Below are 17,196 nucleotides of genomic sequence, written 5' to 3' on the forward strand. Positions count from 1 at the left end.
AATATAGTTTTATAGCATTTCTAAGTGAGTTACCTACTCATTTTCCCTCCCCTTAAAACAGAGGATGTGAAATGTGGGTACTTGAGAGAGAGAGAGAGAGAGAGAGAGTTGAGTAGTGATGGAGAGGTTCCGTCAATTTTCGGTGTATCAAAGTTTGAATAGGCAAAAGGGGCCCAGGGTCTAGAAGGTTATGACTAAGGTAAGGTTCCTACACATTTTCTCAGCGTTTGATTGTTACACAACTCCGGCAAGAAATGACCACAACGAATTTTGGAATTATTGCAATTGAGAGTTTCAACTTTCTTTCGCCTTAACATGACTGGATACCTACCACCATTAAAGTCCTGTCCTCCCCTGCCTTGTTATTTTGTGACACGCGCATTTATATTTCACTTTCTTCTTGTCGGAATAGGATTTTTTTCAATTCAAATGAATTGAAAAAAATTTAAAATTATAATAGATAAGTATTTTTATTTTTTTATTTAAAAAATAAAAATAAAAATACTCATCCATTATAACTAATGGGGCACTCCACCCACTGCCGGCAACAAGATTATTACGAGGTTTCATATTTCGAAGTCAATTTAAATTACACACAAATTGCCTCCAAATTTCATTTATTAGAATATGCTTCGCCCATTTAAGAATATTATTTCAAATAAGTCAATAGCATATAATATATAAGGAAATAATAAGTGTTCTTCTAGTATTTTTCTAATGTCTTTTAAATTGTGATGTGACTTTTAAAATTATCATTGAATTTGAGATTATTATTATTGACTTTTAATCTATTGGTGATTTTAAAAGTCATATTACAGAGAACACTAAAAGAATACCTAGTATTTTCCTAATGTATATAACTAAAATTAATACATCAGCAAAGCCCACATCCCCCGTATATGAGCCCAAACCAGTCAGGCCGCAAGAGTCCAACCTGCTTTGCTTTTCAGTTGCTCAACTCAAAAGATAAGCCTCCTGCTAATCATTTCAACTGCTTACATAAGACGTTAGACTAAGATATCCCATATTAATAGAAGAAGAGATTAAAGTGTTCATTTTGCTTCTAAGTGGAGAAAACAATTTTGACTCTATCTAAACCTATCAATCTCATGGCAATTTATACGAGAGCCCGACATGACATGTTTCGTGTCTTTATTATCATGGTAGCGTACAAGTGTAAGATAAGAAATGTCACACCCAAATAATCCAAAATTATATAAAAACAAGGTCATTTCTATCAAATTAATGTATGTGTATTATTGCTTTGTGGAGGTTTTTTTTTTTAAAACAGAAAATTCAGTTTGAAATGTGTGAAAATTCAACTATATTCAAATGCTATTGAAAAATTATCATCAGTTTTCTATGTTGTCTTGTCTCTAAGCAAACATGAAACACCCCTCCTCCAACCGAAGAGAAGAAGAACAAGTATATATGAATATAGAATCACGTACGACAGAAGTAAGTTGATGATCAGCCGACATCTTTTCATAGACTACGAGGGTTTGAAGAAAATAAAAAATTACAAACAATGTCTGCGTCGGTTCTGACGTAACACATGCGTGTAATGACAAGAACACTTGTGCTAAAACAAATAATGGTTTAATCTTTTAATGTTTCTCACGTGATTTAATTAGTATTTTCCTGACAAATGTTGCAGTGCGATGGTGAAGAAAGCTATTATTTAATGTTTCTTCAATTAAATTACTATATTTCAGTAGGAGCGTCAAAGACTTGGTCTGATTAATTAATTGCAAGTGGCATTGGAGTTGGGTTAAAAGTCATCTCGCGGGCCTCAAATTTTGATAACACATGCAGTTGTTTCTCTTCCTCCCATGACACGAGACATAAGCCAACCCTCTAATTAAAGGTAATCAAAAAAATATATCTAAAAAACGTTCTCAGCCGTTTCACGTTATAAATAATTTAATTAGAAACTACTTTCTCCTGAGTCCTGACTCGCTGCTTCGAGTGTGTACAAGTAGAAACTGTAGAATTTTCGGCTAGGTTAAAAGAAAAGCTGTAACACCCTGGTCCCATATTGAGAAGATGAGAAGAAGCCCACATAGATTGGGTGGTTTATAGAGATAAGTCATGAATGCTAAGTCCCACATTGCCTAGTTACTAGGTGAAACTGAGCTTTATAATGAATTCTAAGGAAGCTCCAAATTGACTAGTCCTTTTGAAGTGATAACGCAGATATGACTAGCGTTTTTCCCTAAGTTGTTACAAAAGCAATAGTCATCTCTTAGAATCTAATCTCATTTGACAATATATGAACACTCTAAATATGGACCTGGTCACATACATGAGTTGCATAATTGCATATATATATATATATATATATATATATATATATAATTGGTTATGGATAAAAATGAATTCCAAGTGATATGTGGTTTTTCAAAAGAAGTAGGTTGCCAAAGTAACATGGGTGATGGAAGAAAGAGAAATAGATATAATGTGATGTTAGCTGGTCTTTAAACGACAGCATTTTCCCTTATAATTCTAGAATGGGATAAGGGTTCCACTCTGATCATTACTTGTAGTCTTAGCTTAGTAATAATAAATACTGATATAATAAACGTGTCAATGTTTATTTTTTTAAAGTAATGATTGAGATTTATGAACATCTACTTGATAAAATACACTACAAATTATAAAAGATATCCACATCACTTCAAAAAAAAGAAAAAGAAAAAGAAGAATGCAATCCTAAAATAATTGCTTTACTATAAAACAACCATTACAAATAAAGGCAAGATAACAATAATTTTCCAACATAGGCCAACCAAAGGCCCAACTTAAGCAATTTGGGCTTTCTTTCGTCCTTCCAAATTTTTTGTAATTTTAATTCAAAAAAATTTCATGAATTTTTTTTCGTTTGTTTTAACTCAAAGTTCACCACCCACCAAGCCACCACTGAACTTCTCGCTCACTTTCGAGCCCTCAATGCTGGAGTCTCCAAAACTAACCAAAACGAGTGATTTTATCAATTAATATTTTGTCTATGAGATATATATTTTGTCAAGAGAAGAAAAATTATTTAGTGTGAAAAAATATATTATTTATTAGTGTTTCAAGCTGAGGCGTCTGCTTCCTATTGAAGGGTGCAACCAATTTATAGTACGACCAGATTGAAGTTATTCTCAATAAAAAAATAAAATAAAATAAAATTTAAAAAAAGCAAGAGAGGAGTGAGATGATTGGTTACCTTGAAGAGAATAATTAAAGATAAAGGATATTTTTTTCTTTCTATGGACCCCCATACCCATTATTTGATAAATTTTACTTTTTCTCCTTCCTCTTCCTTCCATTTCCTCCTAATATGGGAAGAAAATTAAAATGGTCCCCAAAGAAGAAAATTCCCTCCATCCCCCCTCCCCCTTTCCTCTTTTTCCATCCAACCAAATGAAGAAAAATATCCATTATTTCGTCCTTCCCCTTTCTCTCTTTTCTTCCGATCCCACCAAAGGCAGTGTAAATTGGAGTTTCTTGGGACCGAACAACACTTTGATCCAACGGTTAAAAATCTTGTAAGATATTGTGATATCTCAATATCTATAATGATATCAAAATAAATATTATTTTAGAAAATGTTAATCGCCATATCACCCTCTTTTTTCAACTTTAAAACCTTGTTCCAAGAGAAGAGAAAGATATTTGCATCATTCAGAAGGCGACAAATAAGAGGAAACTGAGGGCTAAAGTCAACTAGTGGTTTGACTTTAATTATTGATCGTACGTTATCTCTCAAAGACGATAATTTTTCCAACTTTAACCAACATTCTCAATGCACCGCAGATTCCTCGCTATGTCCTCGTATGGGACCCATCCTTACCTTCAAGATAACAATCCAAACACGTCAGTAATAATATATATATATATTTTTTTAAAAGGAAAAATTTCAACTTTCATTCAATCAAACTGAAAAATCTAAACCATATTGCTCTAAAGTTACAACGATTCAACTAGGAATTTTTAGTCCATCCATACCCTATTCATAATTTGTATAATCACGGGTTTAGTTAGCCCATGTGCAGCATAATTGTTCTCTCGATCGGCTTGATATGACAAATCTGCCAACTCATGAGCCATTTTAGTCAATCATATCAGTGAATTATGAAATAACTCTTAAGGAATCTATTTGTTTAAATAAATTGTTAAGAGAGCTTGATCGTATAAAATTTATTTTTTCAAATAAAATTTAATTAGCAATTTGTTAATAATTTGAGTAACAAATTATTAAAGATCTTAAACATGGTTATAGGAGTCGAGGCCCAAAGAGACTAAGCTCATGGCTAAAGGTGCAGCATTGGATACATATATATATAGTATTTGGAAACCACAACAAAAAAAATATAAATAAAAAGGGTCAGAAAAAATTCTTTTAATATGGTCTATTAAATTAATATTTGTTCTTAGAAGTTTAGAACATGAGACTTTTACATACATTTTTAAAACATGTGATTTATATATATATTTTTAAAATTAAATGTTAATTTAATAGACTGAATTGAAACAATTTCCTTCCAACTAGTCGGAAAAAAAAAAAAAAAAAAATCTATTCATTTGAAAAGAGTCTGATTTCTTAGGAAATATGGCTTGTACCACATGCTGTAAAGTTTGAATTTTGACCAGTGTTGGAGTTGGCCAACAGCTAGAAGCCTAGACGAAGATTGAAGGAAATTGGGTGTGGAGCCCAAGATGGGTGGCCGTTGGGTCAGCATGGCTCCCCCCTCCCCAATATGCAAATAAAATAAATTTGATTCCACAGATCATGACTTTTCTGTTTGCCCCATAAAATGGAATCATAATGATTACAAATGAGAAATTGGATTCACCTCGATCACCTCCTCCTCCTCCTCCTCCTCACTGGGCAAGCTTTTAATTTAAAATGAGAATTGGTAGGTGCCATATATGAAGAGGACACTCCCACGTGCTTCTCAAGAACTCCTGCATATATATATATATATATATATATATATATATATATATATACTTGGGGGTTTCTTCGTGATCTCTTAATTAAAAGCACATGCTAGCTTTGGCCCTATCCAAAAGATTTCGAGTTGAAACATGGAAGAATATATTCTGAGATTTTATATTATTGATTTTATAGGTAGGTGTTAGACAACGCTAAGTTTACCACTTTGAATTGAATAGTCTCTAAGACTACATTATGGTTATTAACTTATTTATTTTAGTTGAATATGTCGACCCATACAAATAAATTAACCTAAATTGACTTATATAAAGAAACATAAATCAATAATATAAAATCTCATAATATATTCTGAAGGTTGAACTTTGATAGATTCATGATTAATTTCATTGTGCTGTAAAACTAAAAACTATACCCAGTTAGTTAGAGATGTATATATGCACAAATGAAGACTGAAGACAGCTTGTTGTATCAGGCCAAAAAAAGGAAAGAGATCGAAAGCTTGTTGTAACTATATTGATAAAAGTATATTGTATACCTTTATCATATGGTGTCTCTTTTAGGCTCTTCTTTGATAATTGATGCCCATAAAAGTTCCAGTGGCTTCATTCATGGTGCTTTACATGCATGCCATGAATTGCTGATCGACTTTAAGCAGAAAAACAGCGAGTTAAAAGTGATTTCTTTGGGAATCCATATATACTGGCACACATAGAATGTCTTTGGTGGTATGATTCTCAATCCAAAAAGGGAAAAAAGAAAGAAGATTTTCCTGTAGGCAAGAAAATTACAAGAAAGTAATTGAGAAATAAGAGATTTGCAATTTATTGAAGTTGATGCAGCGTTGCGCAGTGGGTTGCAAAGATAACCAACATAATTGACTGCTAAATCCATCTTATTAAGGTTATATATATATATATAGAGCCTAATTAAGATGAAACCCAAAAAAGTAACTAATAATAATAGAAAGAAATTTTTTTAAAAAATGCCATGTGTGATGTGGCAAACAGAACACTACAAATATTTTTGTATTCTTTCTAGGACAATTTTCACCTAGTAGATGTTGGAATTACGATTTTTTTTTTTTTTTTTTTGTGAAATACAAATATTGTAGCTTTTTGAATAAGCTTTTCAAGGCCACTAAGTTTGTCTCCTTCTTATGTCGGAATAATAAGGTATAATTTTTTTTTTCATTTTTTTTTCTCGCAACAATTGGTCGGATAAAAACAGGAATGCACCAGAAGTTCAAACTCCCTTTTACAGCCTGACCTTTTGCGTCCATTACTTGAGTTTCCCACTAAAATGAACATCACGCAAAAGGGTTAATTCTAGCTAGCTAGGAGCAAGGCCTCCACTCAGCTGAAAAGCTAGCTCTTCTTTTTGTTCTTTTGCTTGGCTTTAATTTTCATCGATGAATTGACAGAAGCACTCCTCCGTAGTGGAATTATGTGCCTTGTGATTAACCACTAGGCTAAACCCTGGTATATTGGCTTTTTTCATATATATATATAAAGTCCAATGAAGGTCGTAACTTTATTATAGGGTCAAACATAAAGTTAGAAAGAGAGATGGGATAAACTGTGAATCTTCTTTTTCCTGAGCAACGTAGTACTGTTTTATACAGTAGAAATCATGCACTGCCACTTTACATGAATGATCACTACCACATTTGGCATTTCAGTACTACTTGTGCTCGGCAAGTGATCTCACTAGATCTAGATCATGGTAAATGAGTGATCATTTCGATTTCTTCTATTATAATTTGGAACTGTTTCTTCCCAACAAATGAGGACATTAATTGCACTGGAGTGCTTAATTTTGCTTCTCGTACAACCTTGCTAGCATCATGATGAATATCTTGTTTGCAAGAAGTTGCAAGCCTCTCGAGATGCCGGCTGGATTTATGTGTACAAAGAGTGGTATTAGGGATACCATAATTTTTATCATAAAATTATTTATAAACTGACGTAAGAATTCATAATTGATAAAATAATTAAAAAATAAGTCAAATTTTTGCTTAATTATTTCATCAATTATGGTCTAACGTTACATCAATTTGTAAATAACTTTATAGTAGAACACTGTTGTAAAATCATTTCAACAAAAAAAAAAGGCCTAAAACCGACAAACGAGCATAAATTATTTCAAAGTTTTGGGAGCGAAGTTCAGTGGCATGAGCAAGTGCTAGAATCCAATGCATGTGCCAAACATTATGAAAACTCCGTATGAAATTTTGGATGCATGAGAGGCAAGGTAAAGCCTATGACTAGGGTGCATGTGACAAATATAATATATCAACTATGAAGGCTTAATGCTTGTGATAACCCTACAGTGTTTAAGGATGCAAGAGGAGTTATCTCAAAAATGATAATCTGCATATATAAATTAAGGTCAGAAGCAGCATTTCATGGTGGAAGAATGTCTAGCTATCTAGAAGTTGGATCTGGGATAATATTTTCCCATTGAAATAATTAGCCAAAACCAAAAAGTCAAGCTAGCTGCTCATCACTTTTTTTTTTTTTTTTTTTTTTTTAATCAAATGCGGGAAAAGGTTACAAGGGAGGATCATTCCCACTCTTGATCCTAATAGAAGAGAGAATGGGAGATCCTATGGGAATGCTTCCGAACACAAGGTTAGAAGCGGCCCACTTAGCAAACCAATGTGCTCTAAAATTAGCACAACGTGACACTTTCAAAGCCTTACAACTTTGAAAAGAAGAAAAAATAAGAGAGATATCCTTCACTACACTAGAAAAGTTCCAATCTCTAAACACCAAGGGGTTATTAATGGCAGTTATCACCGTGAGAGCGTCCCCTTCAAGAAGTAAGTTTGAACAACCATGAGAAGCAGCAAGTTGAGAGGCTAACAAGGCAGCATGAGATTCCCCTAAGGTAACATCAACAGAAGATAAACGTTTTGAAGCAGCAGCAAGAATACAGCCATAAGAATCTGAAAGCACAGCTGCTGCCACAGAAAAATCATTTCTAATAGCCACATCAAAGTTGGCCTTGAAAATCCCAGCAGGCGGAGGAGACCAAACAGAGTTGGATACAGACGAATGCCAAGCTGAGAGGTGAGTTCTGAACGAGGTGAAAATCTGCTTGATTGAAGTTTTGATCTCCGGATGTTGAGCTTTATGAATGATTTGATTCCTAGAAAACCAAATGTGGTCCAAAACCACTGCTGCACAGATTTGAAATCTCCAAACATCTTCCTTAGGAATGGATAGAAATTGATGAGGCTTGACAACAGCCATAATCCAGTGAGAAATAGGCAAGGTGCTGAAAGAAGAAGTATCAATAGGCCATTGTATGTTCCTCCAAAGAATCCTAGCAAAAGAACAACCAAGGAAAATATGTTGCAAAGTCTCCTCAGGACCATTGCAAAAAGGACAAATCCAAGCATCAGGATCCTGAGAGGGAATAATTCTGCCTATTTTAGCTCTAACAGGGAGCATATCCCAAGTAATCTTCCAAAGAAGATGTTTTAATCTATGCTGTAATTTCAAGCCCCAAAGGCAGTTCCAATCTTCAGGAGAAAAAGGTGAGGGTTTACTTGAACTATCCAAGGCTACCACCTCATGAGCTGAGCTAACCGAAAATACACCCTTGGGAGAAGGAACCCAAATCCATCGATCCTGAGATGGAACTTGAGATAAGTGAATGTTCTGAATCTGCAAAACAGTGTTAGGATCAAAAAGATCATTAAGCAAGAGGGAGTTCCAGGTTCTATCTCTCTGAATAATCAGGTCAGCAACTTTGAATTCAGGAAGATCAACCAGATTAGGGTTTGGAGAGGGCTTAAAATTAGGGATAGCTGGTATCCAGGGAGAGTTCCAAATATTGATATCAACACCATTAGAGATGGCCCAACAAGCCCCTTTCTCTATCACCTTTCTATTCTTAAGAATGCCTTTCCATAACCAAGAAGAAGACAGATTTGGAGGTAAGTCAAGGAATGAATGGCCATTATTAAGATACTTTCCCTTCAAAGCTTCAACCCACAACAAAGGTTGATTGGTAACAATCTTCCAACCTAGTCTAGCCAAGAGAGCCTTGTTGAGGAATTCCAATGATCGAATACCCAAGCCACCTGCAGATTTAGGTTGACAAATATTTCTCCAAGCAAGAAAAGAGAGATTGTGGGATTTGTTTTGGGGGAAACCCCACCAGAATTTTCTAATGGAAGAATTGAGAGATTGACAAAAAGATTTGGGAAGCAGGAAAAGAGACATAATATAGGAGGGGATGGCATTGGCAACAGATTTGATAAGAGTAGTCCTAGCTGCTTGGGAAAGAAGCTTGGCTTTCCATCCAGTAATACGAGATAAAATCTTCTCTTTAAGATCATTAAAAGCCACTTTCTTGTTTTTGTGAATGAAAAGAGGAATCCCTAAATATCTGGCTTTAGAAGGGATAATAGTGAGGTTAAGGATACCTTTGATGGCAGAAATGATGGAGGGTTTACTGTTCTTGCTGAAAAACATAGAGGATTTAGCTAAATTAATCTTCTGACCAGACCATTTAGAAAAAGTGGACAAACAAGAGAGAATGGAATTAGCTTCACTGGATTTAGCCTTGGAGAAAATCATAAGATCATCGGCAAAAAGTAGATGGGAAATGGGTGGGCTTGATCTAGAAATCTTAATACCATTAATGCGGCCAGCTTGTTCCTCTCGGAAAAGCAGTCTAGAGAGGATTTCAGCTCCAAGGATAAAAAGAAAAGGGGAGAGGGGGTCTCCTTGTCTCAATCCTCTTGATGGAGAGAATTTTCCAAAAGGAGAACCATCAAGAAGGATAGAGAAGGAGGAGGTAGATATGCATTGATGGATCCAATTCACCCATTTAGGGCAAAAGCCAAGAAGATTCAGAATTTTTAGGATAAAAGCCCATTCCATGGAGTCAAAAGCTTTCTCCATATCCAATTTTAAAGCCAAAAGACCACCATTGCCCTTTTTCTGTTTCATAGAATGGAAAATCTCATGAGCAAGTATGGTGTTATCATGGATGGATCTACCTTTAAGGAAAGCAGATTGGGTGGGGGAGATGAATTTGTGGAAAAGAGGCTTAAATCTGTTAGCAAGAATTTTGGAAATGATCTTGTAGTTAAAATTTGTGAGGCTAATAGGTCTAAAATGATTAACTCGAGAGGGATTATCAATCTTAGGAATGAGGGCAATATGAGTGTGATTGAATTCCTTAAGCAAAAAACCTCCCTTAAAAAAAGATTGCACAGAGGCAATAACATTCTCCTTAACAATAGGCCAATAAGTTTTGTAAAATAGACCTGTCATTCCATCAGGGCCAGGAGATTTGTTCAGGCCCAATTGAGAAATGGCTTGAAATATTTCAGCTTCATCAGGAGTAGTACACAATAATTCATTATCAGCATCAGAGATAACACCATGAACCAAACCATCAAGCTCTGAATTCAAACATGGGTCAGTAGAGGAGAAAATATAACTAAAATGATCAACGAGCATATTTCCAATATCTTCTCTTCTATTACAAATAGTTCCGTCAGCAGCTTTCAGAAAATTAATAGAATTGTACCTTCTCCGATTGATGGTAGAGGCATGAAAAAACTTAGTGTTTAAGTCTTTGCATGTGAGCCATTGCTCTCTAGATTTCTGTTTCCAAAGAACATCTTCCCGCTGAAGTTGTTCTTGAAGAGCATCTTGAAGGAAGAGCTCTCTGGCATAATTATCAGGAGAATGGGGAGAGCTTTGAATCTTGTCAATTTTAGAAAGTAAGCCCTTGATGTTGGACTGAATTCTCCCAAAGTGCTGATGATTCCAATCTTTTAGGGCCATTTTGGTGTTCTTCCATCTTCTACTAAGAGAAAAAGCAGGGGAATCACTAACATCAGATAACCAAGCATTAGCCACAACAGAATGGCTAGTAAGGTCTCTAGTCCAGAAAGCTTCAAATTTAAAGGGCTTGGGAAGATTCTGGTATGAACCTGAAGTGGAAAGCAAGATTGGGCAATGGTCAGATTGGGCAGCAGGTAGGTGGTTAATAAGAGCATTTGGGAAAAGATGGACCCAACTTTGAGAAGCTAAGCCCCTATCCAGTCTTTCTCTAATATTACCACAGCCCTGACGATGATTGCTCCAAGTAAAACGATTACCATTAAAACCTAAATCAATCAAGGCATTAGAATGAACGAAATCAGCAAAGTCGTTATGAGAAGAGGACCCAAACGATCTACCCCCACTTTTTTCAGATTGGGAGAGGATGGAGTTAAAATCACCCAACAATAGCCACGGACCTCCAAAAGAATTGCCCACCCTCGATAAACTATCCCAGAAGGAGTTACGCCATTGAGCGGTATGGGGAGCATGAATGCAAGAAATCATCCACGGACAAAAGGGAGGATCAGAATAGATCAAACAAGTAAGATTAGAAGGATCCAACCTGATTGGTTCAACTTCAACACCCTGCTTCCAGGCAATAATCAGTCCACCTTTTAGACCCACGGGGGGAACCTGAACCAGAAATGGGAAGCCCAATCCATTTAGAGCAAGCTGAATCCGATCTGGAGGAACTTTAGTTTCAGACAAGAAAATTAGGTCAGGACTGTGGCGCCTGTTCAGTGCTCGAAGAGTACGAAAGGTCGGAGCACGAGCCAATCCCCTACAATTCCAGGCCATCAACTTCATGGGGAGATTGAGGAAAAGCCGAAAAAGGAAGAATAAAAAGCGCTAGCCAGGAAAGAAGGGACCTTCACAGCAAAACAGAGTGGGGGAAGATGGATGATCGCCAGAGCAAGAAGCTAGGGCAGGGGAGAAAAGGGATTAAAAAATCACCTCAGATATGCCTCACAAGGAGGTGGGTAAGCCTCACAAGGAGGTGGTTGATCGCCGGAGCAAGAAGCTCTGTGCCTAAAGCAGCCATGATGCCTTCAACTCCTTCGTCTGAAGTACTTAATTCACCACGTAATCATTGCATCATTTTTGCTAATCACTATCATCAACTTATCTTCATCTACATTGTCATAATCAATATGTTATGCCATTGCAATCAACATATATATGATAGATAGATATATAATTAAGCTTGCTTATACTTGCTGTAATGAATGATTATTTTCATTTATTGTAACGAATTAAACTTTATTATGTTTTGGATGACCTCTTCATATCCTCTTGAAGCAATTCATGCACTATATATAATATATGGAATGTTAAACAAGTTCATGAGGGTCTTCGACCGACCCTTAATTAACTTTTAGGGTAAATTCACTCTTTGTCGTTCCAAAATAACAGTTAATTTGTATTTATACTCATAAGTTATGATTCACTGCAACTCGTTCTCATCACCTATATAATTTATTTATGAGTAACACCTTGAGTTCTGTTAGTTGTGACGAAACTGTTATAGTTGTTGCAGAGGCATAGGGTTAATCAGACTTTGCCTCATAATTAATACCCGATTTACATTTATACCCATAGACTACATCACCCGGATCTGGAGCATTTTCAATCCACATTTAACAGTCAAATGTAACTTAGGGTGTTACGTAGAATAAATTAGTAGTAGTTTAAGAATACAAGTTGCAGTAAATCATAATTCATGGGTGTAAATACAAATGAGCTGATAATTTGAGGAGCAACCACTAATTAACTATAACTTTTAAGACAACCACAACTTTCAAAACTAAAACGACAAGAGTAAAGTATTGTATGTAATTTAATAATTAATACTTTTCGAATGGTCTACAGAGGAGAGGAAGAACAGTGTTACTAGGAGAAAAAAATGAAGATATTATTGCAGTCATTCTACAGCTGGTTACAATAACCATGCCCCAGAGGAAGTACCTAGTACTATCAATTTTTCCCCCCCTTTGACAAGTTATAGACAGCCTCATTTTATGTTGGAGAAAAGGGTGATCACAGCAGATCCCATCTCTCTCTCTCTCTTTCTCTCTCTTTCTCTCTCTTTACTATACAAGAAGCGCTTAGGGGTTCTTGGGGGTTAGGAGAGAGAAAAAGACAATATAATGGTGGCTTCATGATAATTATGGCATGTGAGAGAGGAGTAATATTGAGTGTGAATTAGCACTCCAACACTTGGGAATTTCATCTCTTCCTTCAACGCCAACAAAAAAAAAAAAAAAACTCACAAGCTGCAGCAATCATCATGTCCTCTCGCCTCTTCACTTCATCATTAGTCCCTCACTTTCATCATCATCAGCAGCACCACCTCATCCTTTACTACCCACCCAGCTCACCAAACCCACCATCATCCTGCTCGAAGATCAGACCTAGAAGAAAGAGAAAGAAGAAAAGAGAGGGTTAGAAGATGAAGATGGCCGGTTCACTCAAGAAGAAGAAGCCCTAGTCTGTTTTGAATGAAGGGTCTTCTAGGCTTCGATGCTACTTTCTTCTCTTCTCTCGGGGAATTGAAGCGTTATGGTCCGATTGTTTACAAATCCAGAGTACAATTAATTGTTTAAGAGCTATTATCCTTATGTGGTTTAATTTCTTTTGTTTTTTTCCATCTTATATATTACGCATGTGATGTGAGATTTTCAGGTAGATAATTAATATTGTTTACTATGTTTGAAGCTGTGTTTAATTATGCAAATTTCAGAAAACTGTTTGACGTAGATCTGGATTTCTATATGTATGTATGGTAATAAATGTTGTTCAAGCTGAGATTATGATGAACAGTTTAATTGTGTGATGCATATTTGATTTCTCTGCTACGTAACCAGATCCATCAATTACTCTGCTACTTTCCTTCAGTTAGGGTTCATTATTCTTTTGGGTTTGACTCCTCTAGATCCTATCTATATATATATATATGTTGCCGGCTGTTACTTCTACCCATGTCAGCAAGAACAATGATAATCGTAATTATGATAATATGCATGTGAGTAATTACTCAGATGATCTTCTTGAAACCTCTTCCAGCTCAGCCCCTTGTGTGAGCAGATAGAATTTTTATGATTCTGGTGCATATTTCCACATGTCAAATTTACGTACACATTATTTTTCTGAACATCTGAAATTCTAATTCTATATCCTTAACAGGTTGCACAAGAGAATAATTCGTGGTAATTAAGGTGGTTGGACTTGATCCTTTTTTTTTTTTTTTTTTTTGGTTTTGCTATTGCTTTTAGGACACTTTTGAGTTCTGACTGGACGGAATTTGGTTTTCTCGAGGGACATGAAATTAACTATAGTCCTTTCTTTCTTCTTCGTGCATGCTGCTTAATTAATGCACCTCAATCTAGTGATCTATTTTCTCTATCGTCGATCTACAATTAAAATTCATTCTTAAAGTTCCTTAGGGTTGCAGCTTCACAAACAGTACTGTCTGTGGAGTAATTAGTTGCTTCCTGGACTTCAACAATCACCACATCCTTGGAGAAGATGCAATGATTAAGCACCAAGAGAATTTTCCTAATGAATTTAGATGCATTTTTGTTATGTTTACTACAGTTTTGAGCTCTGGTTTTAGTCAAATACATATGCAGTACTCGAGGTTCTCACACAAAATATCTACAATGATGCACATTTGTATATACGTGCACGTACATAAAATGTGAGACGATAGAGATTATATATGTACTTAACTGTGCATATACTTGTCAAGCTGTTGTTAGTTCAATGAACATTCCCATGGCAAAATATCAAATATTCCAAACCATATATATATATATATGTGTGTGTGTGTGTGTGTTTCTAAAATTTGTGTTAGAAAGATTGACACCTTAGTAAATCTTCTAGCTAACGAAGTTATAATATAACATGTTAATTATAATACTGTCAAATTCAAAAGTGCTTATGAGTTTGGGCCGAATTTATTATTATTATTTTTTTTAATTAATACTTGTGCTATATCTCTAATATGTGACTTAATCTTTTTTTATACTGGAATGTTTATACTTAAACAAATTATATTTGAAGATCTTCACCTACATATTCAATTAATGATGAAAGCATTAACCCACTTGGATCAAGCTCTCCCCACATATGCCGATCAGAAAAATTAGCGTACGTGCACACATGTAGAATTTTTGTTTCCTTATAATTGAAACAATTATATTAATTAATTTCTTTAATACTGCACGTCTGCACTCCAAATTGCAAGCTCATGTTCGTGATGCCCCATCTATTATATATTTTTATTTTTAATTTTTGGCCATTTGACTCCCAAATTGGATACTATATAGAACATTAGCATTATCATCGATCTGCCTTACATAATGTTCCTCTATTTTTCTTAACTAGCTTGTATTTTTTTTTTCTTTTGCAACCCCAAGTAATCCTCCATTCTGAATGCACATTGAGCTTGTGAAATTCTCTCTCTCTCTCTCTCTCTCTCTCTCTCTCTCTCGCCAAGAGGCATCTTGTTGAATTGAATTATGGAGGAGGGAGCTTATCAAATTCGAACTAAACTTTCCTCATTAGAACATGCACGAAAAAAGGGCGTTTTGTACAAGGTTTTCTTCATAGGGCTGAAATTGTTTTTGTATAACATATACATCTTTATGATTCCCGACGAGCACAGTAGTATAGTTGTGTACGTCTATATGTTGAATACAAGAGAGGACCACATTAATAAGGTTGTACTACGTGTCTCGTATCATGATATCAACAAAGAGCGACAATGGAAAATTATATCCCTTCTATATTCTGGCTGTCAGTAAATGATGAAGAAAACAATCACCAAACTTGGGAGTACTGACAGGGGAAAACAACTAGAATGGCCTGCTTCGTTTTTTTCCCTATATAAATAAGGGAAAAGGAGGGGAGATGCTTGTCCCCTCTATTAACTCTTCCACACTCAGAAGATTTTTTTTTTTTTTGAAAATACTAATAGCCCCTTTTTCCGAAAAATATGTTTGCAACTTCCACACTTATTGTAGATCAAACGTTAGAGCATCAATATATTTATTAAATTATTATTTATCCAAAAAGTTTAAGTTCAATAAGAAGTGATGTATTTAATTATTATTTCGAACACTCCATCTCACGTGTGTGCTCAAACTCTCTCTTAATAGATGAAGCTCAGTACGTAAAATATTTAATTAAAATGAGAAATTAATGATAGAAATAATATTTAAACTATCTGATACCATATTAAATTATTAATTATCTAAAAAGTTTAAGTTGATAAAAATAGATTAATTTAACAACATTTAATTTATATTCTAACAACATCCAATTCTTCAAACTGTTTTTTTTTTTCTTCAAATTATAGCTAATCGCATCCTAAAATGCATTTGCATCTGGTTCTTTATCATTTTTCATTTTTGATAAAATGTTGCAGTAGTTCTTCATATATATATAGAGAGAGAGAGAGAGAGAGGAAAAACCACTATAGCATTCTTCGGTGGAATTTAATGGTATTTTAATGAGAATGAACATTCTTTTAAAAAATGAGAAAAAGTGGGATGTAGATTCTAGAGTGTTTGAAGAATAAGAATGGATATTTTAATTCAATGGAGAATGGGAAGAGAGAATGTGATTTGGAGTGCTTTTCAAAAGCAAGTCTTTAAAATATAAAAAGTCGAATTTTTCTTCAAAATTTGAAAAATAAATAAATAAATAAATAAAAGTGGATGCTAATGTTCTTAGACCTCCTTTTCTTTACAAAGAAAAGAAATACCAGTAAACTACAACGTAATGGATTCTTCCATTCTAAAATTTATCTTACCCGAAAAACGTTTTCGTTTTTTTTTTTTTCTTCTTCTTTTACTGGGTTTGTCTACCCCAGAAGTCCAATGGGCATTACAAATGTAATTTATGGTGTTGAAGTGCACAGAATCTGGCCGAGCCCAGCCCATGGCTGCCCCTGATTTCTGGCTTTTCAACCTTTATGATTGCTTCAGCTAGTCCAAAGCCCATTTCTATGATTTTGAGATAGTTTTTTTTTTTCTTCTGCACAAAAACCGCCTTGATCCTGCTGCCTCCGCCGCTTCTATTAACGTTCTCCACCCCGTGAGTGCATATTACATGCCACTCAGGTGCACGTGTCGCAGTCTCCGTCATTCTATTTTTTCCTATCCAATTAAGAAAAATTAAGAGATGAGACTTAAAAAGGAGAATCATTACTACTCTTAATGCAAATAAATAAGAGAAAGAGAGAAAAAAAAAGAAAAAAGAAAAGGAAAATGTTTATAAACACAGAGTGAGAAGCGTCCAATTAGTAATGTGTACAACAAAGTTGGCATTATGAGATAATAAGCTGATTAGTGGTAAAGAATTACTCTTGAAATATTGAATAATATTTGAAAGAAA

The 17,196-nt window shown here is 35.0% G+C and overlaps 1 protein-coding gene across 3 annotated transcripts; it reads right to left on the reverse strand.

Annotated features, from left to right (window-relative positions):
• Window positions 1–7,492: 7,492 nt before the first annotated feature.
• Window positions 7,493–10,790, reverse strand: LOC148586621 (uncharacterized). 3 transcript variants are annotated; one of them, XM_088515937.1, is made up of 2 exons: window positions 10,230–10,790; window positions 7,493–8,616 (listed from the first exon to the last, which is right to left on the reverse strand). In XM_088515937.1, the coding sequence occupies exons 1-2, from the start codon at window positions 10,753–10,755 to the stop codon at window positions 8,534–8,536; spliced, it is 609 nt and encodes a 202-aa protein (XP_088372063.1). In that variant the 5' UTR covers window positions 10,756–10,790; the 3' UTR covers window positions 7,493–8,533. The 3 variants fall into 3 exon arrangements, with proteins under 3 accessions (XP_088372063.1, XP_088372062.1, XP_088372061.1); XM_088515936.1 differs by having other exon boundaries at window positions 10,496–10,554; XM_088515935.1 differs by having other exon boundaries at window positions 10,230–10,292.
• Window positions 10,791–17,196: the final 6,406 nt, after the last annotated feature.

Source organism: Corylus avellana, chromosome 4 (genome assembly GCF_965113065.1).
Source record: "Corylus avellana chromosome 4, dhCorAvel1.hap1.2, whole genome shotgun sequence".
Lineage (NCBI taxonomy): Eukaryota > Viridiplantae > Streptophyta > Magnoliopsida > Fagales > Betulaceae > Corylus > Corylus avellana.

Bases quoted from the DNA above. Each gene is read 5' to 3' on its own strand.
- LOC148586621 (XM_088515936.1), bottom strand. From the start codon at position 8,400: ATGCTCCCTGTTAGAGCTAAAATAGGCAGAATTATTCCCTCTCAGGAT.